This window comes from Lissotriton vulgaris, chromosome 5, assembly GCF_964263255.1.
Source record: "Lissotriton vulgaris chromosome 5, aLisVul1.2, whole genome shotgun sequence".
NCBI lineage: Eukaryota > Metazoa > Chordata > Amphibia > Caudata > Salamandridae > Lissotriton > Lissotriton vulgaris.
This window is the reverse complement of record NC_141693.1, coordinates 314,512,440-314,527,834: the sequence shown is the minus strand read 5'-3', so window position 1 is coordinate 314,527,834 and position 15,395 is coordinate 314,512,440. Positions and strand designations below refer to the sequence as shown.

The 15,395-nt window shown below is 44.1% G+C and overlaps 1 protein-coding gene across 2 annotated transcripts in view; it reads right to left on the bottom strand.

Moving 5' to 3' along the window:
• LOC147710802 (glutamate receptor U1-like) overlaps positions 1-15,395 on the bottom strand; it is a 193,742-nt gene that overhangs the window by 66,673 nt on the left and 111,674 nt on the right. For both annotated transcript variants that reach the window (XM_086921548.1, XM_086921547.1), the window contains 2 exons: positions 6,118-6,149; positions 4,900-4,956 (listed from right to left, as the gene is read on the bottom strand). In XM_086921548.1, the coding sequence (XP_086777674.1) occupies positions 4,900-4,956; positions 6,118-6,149 (89 nt within the window). The remainder of the gene's footprint in view (positions 1-4,899; positions 4,957-6,117; positions 6,150-15,395) is intronic.

The following is a 15,395-nucleotide window of genomic DNA, read 5'->3' as shown; positions in this document are numbered from 1 at the left end:
AGCTACACTTCGGGGGCACAGAGTTTCTGATACTGATAGCATAAACAATCAACATCTCTTGTGGTGGATTGTCAAAGTAAATCCAGTGTTCATCATTTTACTAACACCTCTCTTTGTAGGGGACACCCCTTGCGATTTTTAGAGCTTCCCAATGTCTTTCAGTAGGAGAAGTCAGGTCAGCATTTTTGCAGGATGCAGGAGAACCACTCAGATTACAATTAAATATCTGTACATAGTGTTATATCCGCTTCCAATTTCCCAGGAAAGTCAATAACGCAAATGTAATTTCTGTAAAACCAATCTAGCGCAAAACATGGAAGAACCTTGCAGTAATGATGAGAGGAATTAAACTATAGAAGGCTGATATTCTTCCGGGTTTATTTTGTTTCTTCAAAGCACTTCCTGTTTTACATACAGTGCTCTGATGAACATTCGGATGAACTGCGAGGCCACGCCTTCTACAACCATTACAAATGTGCCGACCTCCCCAGCGCAGCGGACGAGCACAGCGGGAGCGCCGTTTGCACGCCGAAGGCGCACCAAAGGCAAGCCCGTCTGCGCCCGTCCGCGCACGACCGGGCCTAGGGCCAGAACCCCTGCCTGAAACATCCTACCCAAATATAAGCTACTCACGTAGAGAACTATTAAGCCTTAGACCCCCCCCCCCTCCTGTGATTACATCCATGATTCTAATGGACCTTTCACTCGCTGCTCCCTATGCAAGCCAGCCCAGCTCACGCTCCCTACAAAACCTATCAAACCCGCCACCCTTAAACTTGCCTCTCTGAACTGTCGCTCACTTCCGAAACATGCGACACAGATTATCCATATCCTAGAAGATCAGGAGATAGATATACTCTTCCTCACGGAAACGTGGCTCGGTCCACACTCTCAATCAGACATGGTACTAGCAACACCACGGGGCTACTGTATTCAGTCCCTACCCCGCCCTCTAGGCAGAGGTGGCGGTGTAGCTATCATCCATCGAGAACATCTCCACTGCAAAACCCACGACGCGCAGATTACCGACGCAGAAAGCCTGCATTTTACCGTTAAACTTAACCCAACCACTTCACTTACAGGACTTCTTGTTTACCGCCCCCCCGGCCTCCCAGGTCCCTTCGCCTGCTCTCTTCTAGACTTAGTCACAACCCAGGCCCACTCCCTATCAAACTTTATGATAGTCGGGGACCTGAATATCCATCTAGAAGACCCGGCAGACTCGGTAGCCAATGATCTGATCCAAGACCTAGCGGCTCTCGACATTCGCCTAATAAACTCCGGAGCCACCCACATCAAGGGCCATCTATTGGACCCGGTGTTTACCAGCTCTCCCTCGATGCTAGCGAAGGAGGCCCTTCCCCTCCCTTGGACAGACCACTTCCTAGTCCCCTTCCAATTACCTGGAATCTTCAGGAAAAACCGAATACCCCCCACCTACAGTAAGGACAGGACCTGGTCCAGACTCCCCACGGAAGAATGGGCTAAGACCCTTGAAAAAAACATCCCTGCTCACGCAGAAGACCCGACCACGGCAGACAGAAGATTCAGGGACTGGATCACCTCCTCCCTAGACCTAGTACTCCCACTTAGAAACAGGGAAGACAAAAACGGTAAACCTGGCTCAGCACCATGGTATACCGCGGATCTCAGAATACACCGCAAAAATTGTAAAAAAGCCGAACGGCTCTGGAGAAAAAACTGGCAACACGCCAACAAAGAAGCCTACCAGTCTACGGTCAAGCTCTATAAAGAGGCCATTAAATCAGCCAAAGCCTCATATTATGATACGCGGATACAAGAAGCATCTAACTCAGCCCGAGAATCCTTTTTAATCGTTAAGGAGCTGATCAAGGTCCCCATCACTTCCCCCTCCAACACCCCTAAAGTTGATAGAAGCAATGAGCTAGCGAACTTCTTCAACGATAAAATCACCCGCATCCTGGTCTCCCTCCCACCCCCCAGTCCCCCCAGCCTCACGGAAAGCCGTACACTCCTCGACCAGACTGAAAGTAACCGACGCCCCACTCTTCCAACTTTCCGACCAGTCACCCCCCTAGAGGTTGAGCGAACCCTAACAAAAATGAAAAGTGGGTCACCCTTGGACCCAGCACCAATCAGGTTCCTCAAGACCGTTGCCTCAGTAATCGTACCTACTGTCGCGGATCTCATCAACTGCTCGTTCGCCCACGGAACTGTCCCCGACAGCTGGAAGAGTGCTGTGGTCAAAGCACTCTTAAAAAAACCTCAGCTAGATCCATCGGACCTGTCTAACTACAGACCAATATCTCTACTCCCTGGCATCAGCAAAGTCACTGAGAAACTGGTAAATACCCAATTATCCCAGTTCCTTGAAACCAACAACTTGCTTCGACAATCCCAAACCGGATTTCGCCCGGGCCATGGAACAGACACCGCACTCCTCGCAGTCATCGAGGAGGCAAGGGGCATACTGGATTCAGGAGGATCAGTGGCAGTGATCCTCCTGGATCTAAGCGCAGCCTTTGACACGGTCAACCACCGTATCCTTCTGCATAGACTGGCGGATGCAGGACTTACCGGGACAGCAATCAAATGGATTGAATCCTTTCTTACAGGGCGCACTTTCCAAGTGTGGGATGATAATCATCATTCATCCACCCTCCCACTCACCAGCGGCGTCCCCCAGGGCTCCTCCCTGAGCCCGACACTTTTTAATGTCTATATGGCCCCCCTCGAGGACGTGGTAACACCATTTAACATAAAAATGGTGAGTTACGCTGACGATACCCAACTAGTCGTCTACTTGTCCCAGTTGATTGACCACCCAGAAAATCTGACCAACTGCCTCACAGGAATCCATAACTGGATGAATAACTCATCACTAAAACTGAATGGGACAAAGACGGAAGTGATGCTACTTGGAAAGCAATGGACGACCATCCCTCCAACACTATGGCCCGATGTGTTCGGAGAAATCCCCCCCCCAAAACGTGAAATCAAGACACTCGGGGTGTGGCTCGAACCACAGCTCACGATGAAAACTCAAGCAACTAAAACCTCGGGCACCTGCTTCGGGCTCATGCGCACGACCCGTAAAATCCTGCCCCTACTGCCACCTATCTCCAGGAAGCTTCTCATCCAGGGACTAGTGCTGTCCCGCCTGGACTACAGCAACCTGGTCTATCTGGGAGCCCCCGAGTCCACCATCACGAAACTCCAGCGGACACAGAACGCGGCGGCACGCATGCTTACTTACACCCCTTCCAGAACGTCCGCCAAGCCAGCCCTCAAAGCCCTGCACTGGCTCCCTGTGCGCCAAAGGGTGCAATTCAAAGCAATGTGTACAACACACAAGCTTTACAACGGATCTGGTCCAGCGATTCTTAGTAAAATGATCACTCCCTACACAGCAACCAGATCCCTACGATCTCAGAATGAGAACCTAGTCAGCACCCCCAGATTCCAAAGAACCCGTACAGGAGGTCGACAATTCTCCGTTCAAGCGGCTAAGGGCTGGAACGCACTCCCTCGCTCCCTCAGACTAGAACCCAACTACCTGGTTTTTCGCAAAAAACTAAAGACTCACCTGTTCCCTAAATAATACCCTTCTGTCGCTCTCCCCTCCCTCTCTTCCCCTCAACAGGATTTCAAGTCACATAGCGCGGGGATGCCCTTGGGTCACCAGGCGCTTTAGAAATCGCTAAAATAAATAAATAAATAAATAAATAAAGTTGATAAAGTTCATGTTGCGGGAGTGTAAACCCATGCTCACCAGAGGCAGAGAGAGGTGGTTAAAATAACCAAGAGCGACTACAAAGTTTTGAGGGAGTGTAAACCAATGCTATCCATAAAAATCAGAAATGGGAACTTGGGATGTGGTGTTACAATTGTACTTGGCCGTAGCTCATCTGTCCCAACACTTCCTTCTTTGATTATTCAAATATTATATACCAGAGTTTAGGTACATTGACATGGCAACTAATATCCTGAATCATAAATGAGACTCATCTATTAAAAATATTTTTTTAATTGCAAATGCTTGGTTTATTTGCAAATAATAGAACCACTGATAGAATATTGAAAACAAAAATATCATGTGGCCAGAATATTGTGTCAAAAATATTGAGGATCAAAATATCAACCTCTACAAAACTCCAGCTTCACTGACCTGGAGCCTGCTGCTTTGCCTTTATCTGCTTAGTGATGCAACTAGAATTGAGGCCACACCCCTGCAGAGGACATGGAGCCCCCCCCCCCACACTCTGGACCCAGTCAGGAGCTCTTAGCCATATCCCATGCTGAAGGGTCCCCCCCTAGACCTTGGGGGCCACCCACACTGCAGGGGCTTCGGGGGCTATGGTTATGCCACTGTATCTGCTATGAGGATGGGTTAGTGCTGAATTGGTGGAATCATAGCTGTGTGTTGTATAACTGTGGTCGAGTATGGTAGAGCGACCATCTCTCTGCAGTTTCCTGCATGCCGCTAACGGGTATAAATCCGCAGCAAACTGTTCTGGTGTGGACGCAGTGTGGAAACAACCTAGAATGACAGACAGCGGCAAGAAGAAGTACCTAATTCATCACTGTAGATGAATAAGCTGTAACTGACCTTGGTACAATGGGCCTGCACTGAAGAGTGATGATTGCCATGCACACCTGCCAGATCTAATGACTTTTAAGGAACTGTGTGTAGCCTGTCCTCTAATTTAGATTGAGTTGGAGTCCATGGGCCTGAGTGAGCAATAAGTACATTTGACATTTTCGGAAAGAGCTCCAGTACCCACATGTCTTTGCAGCCAGTATGTGAGTGTCCCAGCAGTATCTGCTGAGAGGAAAGCAGCATAATGTGCCTGAACAAGCCGCAACCCCCATCCCGAGTTGCCCGGAGCAGTATCGCTGCTTTTTTTTGCCACTTACCAAGATAGTTGTAACAGTCAATGTTTGCTGAGCCCTGTTTGCAGCAATCTTGTCAGCCTGCAGGCAGAAGAAACATTTAAAAGTGGGAGAATTAAGTGATGAGAAGCATAATAATTAGTCAACATTAATGTTTCTCCCTCAAAAGTTCTAATTCAATACAAAAGCTTAGTTGGTAATTTTAAAATCTTTTCATCAATCCCAGTATGACATCCATGCAGCGCACTCAATTTAAAGAGATAATCTCAACATGCAAACTTTTATTGCATTGCCTAATTCTCTCCTGCCATACAATGTATGGAGCAACAGGAAGCCCACACAGAAGAACACCAAGTCCAAGGGGCTGAAAAGAGAACTGGGTTTCTACTTCAGTATGGATGTTAAGGACTTATAAAACAGGAAATAAGCAACAGAGTGCTTCACAGTAAAAGGGGTGTATATTCAGCTAAGTATATGGAGGAGACAGAATGGTTGGGGACAACAGACACAGAAAGGGTGTGCAGGATGTCCTCTAAAAAAGATGGACCACTCTTAAGCTGGATATTTCTGCCCCAATGTGATTCTTATAGTTGACTGACATCACTGTATTGCTGGATGTTGATATCTGTGTCTGCCAATCAGGTTTCCTGGGGTTTCACGTAGATACTGAAGAATACAGATGAGAGGATGGGACCCTGAAAGATACTGCTGATCACCTGGATATACTCTGTCCAGGAGGAGCCCATTTGCACCAGCCCAGCTCTTGCCACTGGGTAGAATTGATCAACCTCAGAACTGTGATGTCAAATACTATTCCATGAGCTAGAGTGTCCAGTAGAATATTGTGTTATTGGTGTCAAAGGCCACTGAGAGATCAAGTAGGATGAAATGGTGAAGGATCACTGTTGTCAGTGACCTGTAGGGTATGGTCGAGTGCAACCTGATGAAAACTGAACCCAGAGTCCCTGGTTTGCGTTATTGCACCATAATACACAAGTTCCCATTAGATATCCTCTTTATTCACATTGTATACTACATGGTAATATTCCAATGGACATTATGACAGGCATTAAAAAACATACCCAATGGTATCTTCTATCAACTTTTGAAAAAGGGAAAGCTGAGAAACATGTAGTAAATTTAAACATTTATCACATTCATGTGTACAGAAAGTATGCAGTGCAACGGAGGCTCGTGTACAATTTCAAATACAATTTTCTTGATGAACCTTTGGAAGCATACCTCATCAGCAACACCTTTCTTTTCTTCAGCACCTGCAAAGAATGAACAGTTACTTTGGAAGGCATATTTCATAAAGTTTAATATCAAAGATGTGTCATTCTGATTTTGATATTTAGGAGAGGCTGGTGCAAGTTCTTTACAGACTTTGCAATTATGCTTCGAAGGGAAGGATGGAAGGAAGAACAAAGGAAGAATCGAAGGCAAAAAGGAATGAAGAAAGGGAGGATTGAACAAAAGAAAGAAAGAAAGGAAAAAAAGGAAGAAAAGCGTTTTAGAAGGCAGAAAGTAAAGAAAGGAAGGAAGAAAAAAGAAGAATGGAAGAAAAACGAAGGAGGAAAGAGGAAGAAAGAGGTTATAATGAAGGAAGGAAGGAGTGAATTTGTTAGGAAAGGGACACAGATGTACAAGGCAGAAAAAAAGAGAACAAAAGAACGTAAAAGCGCGAAAAAGAGGTAGAAGTTAAAAACATGCAAATAAAAAGAATTAAAGCCAAAAGTGACAAGAAAAATAGAAACGGAGCACAACACCCCTTACACAATGAGCTGTAAGTTGCTCATACACACTTGTCAAGAATGTACATTTGAGAACATTATATAAAAAGGAAAAACAATGTTACAGTATCTTCTTTTGCGCATAGTATTTCATGAAAATAAATTGTTTAGTAACTGGGTGTTCGGTGTGTAGGGGAGTAGGGAGCAACATTGTTTAAAATGTAAATTATTGGTTTTATGTTATGGTACATTTGTTATCTATTTTAATTCATTATTTTATGATTATATAAATTAATGTGTTGTTATTTTATTTATTATTTTGTTTTAAATGTAGTGTTAATTATGTAGTTAGTTTGTGTAAATAAAATATAGTTTGAATACATTTTTTATACATTGTTTTAATTTTAATTGTTACTTAATTATTAATTTAATACTAATCATGTTTCATTGTTGTTTTTTTCTATCTTTTGTTAATTTCAATTGTGTATTGGTGTTTGTTTTGGTGTTTTACGGAAGGAGGCGTAGTTTTTTTTAAACATTCACAACTATTTCTATTTTTTGTTTACATTTCTTTTAATATTTAATTGTATTTTTAGAATGTAAATTCATTCGATTTATATTTAATATATATAATTTCAATTTCAAATATGTTTAAATGTTGTATACAATTTTTCTTGTAGTGAATTGTACCCCTGCAAAGTTGACTACTTTCCCTACTTTTGCTTGCATTAAAGTTTGAATAGTAAATCTAACCTATCCAAAGGCCAACACTTTCCTGCTTTTTGCTATCTTTGAAGTTAGAGTAGTACATCTGATCCCTCCAAAGTCAAACACTTTCCCTACTGTTGTTCACCTTTATTTCCAACACTTTTTTTGCTTTTGCTTAAATTATAGTGTAAATAGTAAATATAACCACTCCAAAGTACAACATTTGCCCTACTATTGTTCAGGATGGAGTGGTAATGGTAAATTCTAATGCTGCCAAAGCCCTACACATACCCTATTGTTGCATAGATTGGAGTGGGAAAAGTAATTTTAACCCTTCCAAAGTCCAAAACTTTCCCTACCATCGCTCAGAGTGAGTTGAAGTAGTAAATCACCCCCTCCAAAGTCCAACACTTTCCCTATTATTGCATAGATTGAAATTGGGAAAGTAAAGTAGATTTTACTTTACAGTAGGGAAAGTCCAATTCTTTCCCTAATGTAGCTTAGGTGCTCATTACAATGGCAGTAGGTCGGACTGCTGACCGCCACCGTATTGGGCTGCTGACCATCTGACAATAAGTTGGCGGTCCCACCTGCCCTGTTAGGACAAGACCGACGTGCAGGCAGTCCTAAAGTGCCTTTTTCTTCTGCAGCTTGTGCTGCGACCTAGTAAAAGGGCCGCAGCACACGCAATAGTAGAAAAAGTCACTATGAGGTGTATTCACAAACTCATTGTGCCACTGTTGCATTGTCAGCACAATGGGCTTCCCCATATTTACAAGGCCATGTAAAGTCACCCTGCATGACTTTTCATGGCTTTGTAAATATGTTTTAAATCAAAGGGCCATTCCATTGGTGTTGCTGGTGGTGCTCCTACGCAACATCCATGGAACATGATGCATTCCCAGATTTATATTATGTTGTAAACCTGGGAGTAGTTTAGAATTTTACGCCTCCTCAGGAGAGGTGTATGGAGGCACAAGAAGGAGAGATACTTTTATTTCTCCATGTTCTTTACTCTTTCTATGTGTGCTGAATTCTGCAGCATGCATAGAAAGAGGAAAATGCCTTTAATTACTGTTTTTGTGCAGGAAGGTGTCCCTTCCTACACAAAAACATTCATTCCCTCAGCGCAGGCACCCTTGCAAAATGACACGGTGCCTCCGTTGTAGACATAGGAGTCTGACCGCCACCCCGATGGGATCTTCGATCCTGTCGGAGACAGTGGTCCTCCCCCGATCTCTGCACTCCGATAACCTGTATTGTCATACAAGGGACCGGACCGATACCCAGAATGTTGTTGGGAGTCCGCCTGCCATCATAATGACCCCTTAGATTGGAGGAGGAATAGTAAATCTAATAACCTCATTTTCAACACTGTTTTTGCTATTGATTAAGTTGGAGTGTGTGTATAGTAAATGTAGCCACTCCAAAGTTCAAAACTTCCCCTACTGTTGTTCAGGCTGGTGTGGGAATATTAAATTGTAATGCCGTCAAAGTCTTACACTTTCCCTATTGTTGGTTAGATTGGAGTGGGAATAGTAAATCTAACCTAAGGAAAGTTCAAAACTACTTCAACTATTGTTTATTTTTGAGGAGGAATAGCAAATGCAAACACTCCAAAGTCCCACACTTTCTTTGCGTCTTGCTTAAGTCGGAGCTGGAATAGTAAATCTACCCCTCCAAATCCAACTCTTTCCCTACTGTTGCTCTGAATGGATTGGAATAGCAAATCTACTCTCTCCAAATTCTAACGCTTTCTCTGTTTTTGCTTATGCTGTAGCGGGAATTGTATATTTCACCTTTCCAAAGTTGAACACATTCCTTCTGTTGCTTAGATAGGTGTGAATAGTATATTTAACCTTTCAAAAGTCAAACACTTTTTCTTCTTTTGCTTATGTTGGAGGGGGAATGGTAAGTTTGACCCTGCTAAATTCCAAATTTCCACAACTCTTGTTTGGAGAGGAGTAGGAAGTTTAACTAACCCCTTCAGAGTCCGGCACTTTCCCAACTGCTGTTTATGTTGAAGTGGAAATGGTAAACGCAACCTCTCCAGTGTCTAAGACTCCTGATTTTGCTTACATTGGTTTGGGACTAGTAAATGGGACCCCTGTAAAGTCCAACCACTTCTCTACTGTTATATAAGTGGGAATGGATATAGTAAATCTGACTTTTTCCAAAGTTTACCCGGTATTGTTTATTTAGGATTGCTAATTGTTTTCATTTAAAAAAAAAAAAAAATGTAAATGTATTTTTAATTATTTGTAAAATTAAATCATTTGTATTTTTTCCTATTTTCATTTTGTTGGTCTTGTATGGTTTTTATTTTTTTAAATAATTCGATATATGTTTTAGTAATGATTGTTATTTTTCACTTTATTATTAATAATGCTATTATATTTTATTTAAGTTATTTACATATTGTTTTAATGTTTTTATATTTATGCTTACCGATATTCCGACAGTATTGTGGTCCACAATATTTTTCTAGTTGACATACAAAGGACTTGCTATTTTGGTTTCCGATATTTTTGTCTCGATATTTGTTATCATAATATTTTTGTTCCCAATATTTGTCCCAAAAGCATTTAACAACTTCTGAGACTTTGTTAACTGTGATATGCTACTAAGGAGCTTCCCTGGAGTTAACCCCTTAATTGTCCATCATATTATCTTCACCATAATGTTGCTACAGAAGAAACCCCACAGTGTCTGGTCTTGGTGAGTGTTGACAAAGTGTGTCTGACTGCACCCCGGACAATGCGTCCCAAGGTCTGTGAGTAAATGTCTTTCCTCCCTCCATGCCCCTCCAATCAACAAATAACAACTTAACACCCCCCAGTGTCAAGTCATTGAAAACATTGGGATTGGTTTACAAACATTTGAAGCACAGCAAGGCAACTTGCTGCACGGTGTTGTGTGAAATGGAGATGGCAGGAATGCACCATATTTATAAAGATTTAGGGGGTTATTTAGAAGACCCTTTGCTGCTGGTGCATCACTTCATATTAGATCAAAAGTGATGTACCAGATGTGCAAGGGGCATGTAAATAGGGCCCCTAGCGCATTTCTGATGCCTCCTTGCACTGGCACACTGTGTGCTGCCTACTGCCAACTCAGGCCCCCTATGACAGGGTGCAAGGGTGCCTGCATTACAGGCAGGATTGTTTTTGTGGAAAAAGGGACACCTTCCTGTACAAAAACAATAATGTTTCCTTTTACTATTTGCGATGCGTAATGCATCACACATAGAAAAAGGAAGTACAAGGAGAAATAAAGATACTTCTCCTTGTAATTCTGGGTCTCGGAGGTGTGCCAATTTGAAGTATTCCCAAGTTTACAGCTTTTTGTAACTCAAAGAATGCCCCAAAATCCATGGGTGAATGTGTGGGAATGCTCACACTCCACCCATGCCTCCCTACAGCAGGTGAACAGATGGCAGCAAAAAGGGATAATTTGTGTTACCTTAGATTTACTAAACCACACAGAGCCATTCAAGGTGGCTCTGTGTGGCTTAGTAAATCTCACTTAAGGGATTGTGTTACCTTTTGTCACCTTACGTGATGCAAGGGCGATGAAAGCCCTTAGTAAATCTGGGCCACTGTGTGCAGGCTAAATATAATGGAATTAAACAATTGTACATCCACAGTGAAAATCTGTCTTTTATGGTTTAACTCTTTTTGATTAGCATTTTGTAGAGGGAAAACAGATACAGCAGCAAAAGAACGTTTAGGGAGAAGACTCCCGGTTAGATAGTAGTTTACTTCAAGCGATGCTTTGCAAGCCCAAGAAAAGAAGGAAAATAAAACTTCCCCCCAAGCCTTCCCCCCTTGAATCCCCCCAACAAAACTCCCCCCTATTTTGTCGACACTCACCCGGAAACATGACTCGCGCTACCTTAAGTAATTGGTTATTGTCCTTATGCCTCGTGTTGATCCGGCTTGGGGCATCAGTGAGGCGCAGGAGCCTAAAAAATCTGTCTTTTAAAGCATAATGTCGGTGTATCTTTTGGTTAGGGACTGTGCACTGGACGAGGGGTGAGGGTGGGGGGAGAAGGGGGTTGGGTGGGGGGAGTTGGGTTGTTGGGGTTTGGGAAGGGTTGCAGGGGAAATGTCATCTCATGCTGTGACAGAACATACCATGTATCACAGTAAGGGCATAACCTGTCGTGATGATCTTTGCTAATGATGTCCTTGTGATTCGGGGGTGATTTCTGCCCTATTGTATCGCATTATGAAGGTGTGTGTTTGTCTCAGCATGTTGTGCTGAATAAAAATGCTTTAAACCTAAAGCATAATGTCTCATTTGTCAAGTGGTCCCTGCAGTTTTCCCTGTCAGATGGGATTCCTTCCAGGGATCGCTTGGATTCCATAGTTCTTCTTGCGTCTCCTGGGACGAGGTGACTGGGAGACCTCAGTCATTCCTAGGGCTTAATTACGTCATCAACAGTGCTGATCGTGTGATGTGATTCTTAAACGCAATTTGTATCCATAATGCATTTCTAAAGGACCTGTCTCTTGAGGAGTTCCTGTGCCATATGGAATAATGCTTGTCTTTTATTGAGATTACTTTGCGAGAGGTCTTCAAACGGGAAAACCATGCTTTCCTTAATGGTGAACTCTTCCAATCTTCTTGCTTCCCTAATGATTTTGTTCTGCAATTTGGATGAGCTGTGTTTTACCACTGTGCCTCAAGGGCAAGACACTGCACCTTCCCTTGGGGCATCCACTCTGTGTGCACTGGATAATCAAAACTACAAAATGTAGTTCTTCATGGAGGATGGCCTGTAACAGGTCCGCACAGTACATATCCGAGCCTTCTTCTGCCTCCTTAATGCTAGGGATTTTGATATTTTTCCTGAGAAACCGATTTTCCAAGTCCTCACATTTTCTGCCTTATCTTGAAATTCGTCCTCCTTGCAAACAACAGCTGATGGAGAAGTCAGCATGTCATGTCTCATGCCGACAACATCGTCCTCATTCATTGAGACCCTCTCGTCGATGGGCCAGGACTTTGACAAGATCTGCAAAGGGTGCTGTCATCTCTGTTTTTAGAGCCTGAAGTTGAGAGACAAATATCTCAGAGAGCTTTAGTGAAGTACCTATAGGCATGTCTTCCAGTCCTCTTTGATAAGCAGGTTCTGGTTGTCATAATTTGTTGGTGCCATTTTGGATATGGAGGTGCTTATGGATATGCTTGGGGTTTGTCTGGGCCAAACACACATCTTTGTGTCCCCCCAGCACTCCTTCAAATCCTTTCCTTAACATGTCGCTTTTACCTTTGGCATCTATTTATGACTTTGCACACATTCAGGAAAAAGCTAAGGGAGCCACGGGCTCCAGACCCCTTGGTGAGGTATTTAGTGTGGTTGAATTTTCAAGGTTTTCCTATAGAAAGGCCCTGCCCCTTTGGACCATTAATGTCCCAAACATGTTTGAGGATACAGAATATCTCATATATTTCATTTGTTACTGAATACTTTATTGCTGCCAGGGGTTCAGAAAAGACTCCCCAGATCCGTGAATTCTATGGGAGCAGTTTACCCTGATGGCACATAAATCCAATTCAATCGGGGTAAATGGTCCTGGGAATCCAAGCAACCGTATTTTTTGCTTCGACCATGTGTTCCACCAGATGAAGGAGAGACAATCTGTGCATGAAAAGAGCACCTAGATGGCGACTTGTGACACTGAGCTTAATTCACGTACCTTAGTCTTTTCCTAAAACCTTGGAACCACCAAACACCATCTTCTCAAGTAAGATGAAAGTTCTCTTTGATGTCAAACTCACTTGCTTTCACCAAATTAACACAGTGGCAACGGGGTGTCAACATACAGGTCTCTCTTCTTTGAAAAATCCTCCATCTTCTTCGTACTGGCCACAAGATTGGGCTAATGAAAGCCTTCATCCTGGAACACCTTGACCGTGACATAAAATGATCTACTCTGGTCTTACCAAGAATCTCATTGTCATACTTCAAAGACTTCAGAACCAGGCATCTACAATGTGCCCTAATCTTGGAACAGTCCATAAACAAACCCACAGTTAAATCACTCAAACTGATCAACCAACGATCCTCCAAGCAGCGGTGGCTCCTCCGATAAGGAGGAGGAGCATTGCCCCATTAGGAAAAATAAAATGATAATAACACAACATTATTATCCTTTTTTTTTAGTACTGAGCGAGATTAGGCGGGTGGGCTTGGCTGTCATCAGAGGAAGGAGGAGTGGTTGGTGCATCATAAGTGCGCAAAAATGGTTTGGCCTGCATTCTTGGGCCGGCCAAACAGATGTGTGCACTTAGCATTTCTCCTCCTGACTGTGTTGCACAGCCGAAGATGGCTGATAGCCAGAAACCGGTCCTAGGATGCTTAATTACGGTCCAGGGAAGACATGGCCTTGGCAGTTCGGGCTGGACTGTTCCCATGAGGCACAGGGTCAAGACTGATTTGCATATGGCCATGTCTGAACTGGGGTGGCTTAGGTGAGCAAAATAACGATGGATTAAACCCAGATCTGTGACTGGGGTGAATGTTTTGCATTGAGATAATGATCATCGGCAAGAAACCGGAACTTTGGGGCGACAAATGGTGGCCTTCGGAACTGGGACCTACCCCGACTCCGGTAACGAAGATTAAAAATTTGGGAGTCTGGTTAAACCCTGCCCTTAGTTTCGTTTCCCATACCAAAATAACTGCCGCCAGTTGTTTTGGCATTCTGCGAGGACTCAGACCAGCACTGAAATTTTTTGACACTGCTACCAGGCAGCTGGTGGTGCAGGCGACGGTGATTTCCCGGCTTTATTACGCAAGCAACGGGTCCAGAACGCGGCAGCCAGAGCGGTGGTGGGTCTGCCCAGGTTCTGCTCCGCGGCCAATACCCTACGCTCCCTCCACTGGCTTCCAGTCAAGCAGAGGATCCAATTTAAAGTGCTGTGTCAGTCTTATAAACTTCTCAAGGGCCTCTCGGCCCCAATTCTCAGGAATCTTTTGATGCCCTATGTTCCTGCCCGCTCCTTGAGATCTTTGGGTCAGGATTTGGCTATTGTTCCTCCTTTTAAACTCAGCCGTGTTGGAGGATGCTCTTTTCGAGTTCGGGCTGCTGCCTTGTGGAATTCTCTTCCCTTAGAGATTCGCGCATCTGATAATCTCTTTTTATTCCGTAGAGCAATCAAGACTTTGTTATTCCCCTGAGTCTTTCTTTCTGAGTCCATGGTCCCTTGGTTGTGTTGTGTTGGATACCTTGTCAGGCGCCAGGACGCTCCTTTGCTGGAGCAGCTGTGCGCTGAATAAATACTCCTAACATAACATAACATAACATTGTGCAATATTCCGTCCATCATCTTGTTTGTTTTAATGCCCCCAAGCTCCCAGGCACTGTTGGAGCGGCTAAGTAGGCAGGTCAGACCAATCATGACGCTGCTGTCATGCTGGTGACAACAGCGTTGTGATTGGCTTAGGGGAGCTGCGGGGAGTCAGATGAGGACGGAGGAGAGACGGCGGCGGGCAGGTAGGCCACCTTTTCTTATTTTCTAGTCTACCCTTCTTGCCTCACCTCTACTGTTCCCTAGCAGCCGCCACAGCCTCCAAGTGGTTTGAACTAAGCCGAGGCGTAATGAGCGTATCGGGGCTACGCGTAGCGCCATGGAGTTGATAACAAACTCCGTGGCACTCCGCGTAGCTCCACCTCCCACCCACCCTATTATTAACAATTGCTAAACTTTTAAAGAATAACTTTAAAGTACCTTACCTTATCTGCAGCGTCTGCAGCATCCCCGCCTGACCTCTTCCTCTCTTCATCTCGTTCGCAGTAAAAACTGTGCATGTGCTGGCTCCTGCGCATGCGCATTTCTCGCAAGAAATGCGCAAGCAATGGTGCCCGCGCATGCGCAGTTTTCACCGCAAACGAGATGAAGAGAGGAGGAGGCCAGCCTGGAATGCCGCAGACGCCGCAGATAAGGTAAGATGCAACTTTAGCAATTGTTAATAATAGGGCGGGTGGGAGGCGGGGGCAGGTCAACTCCGCTCCGCCACCGAGTGTGCAGAGTTTTGCCTACTCTGCGTTCTCCATGGAACGCGGAGTA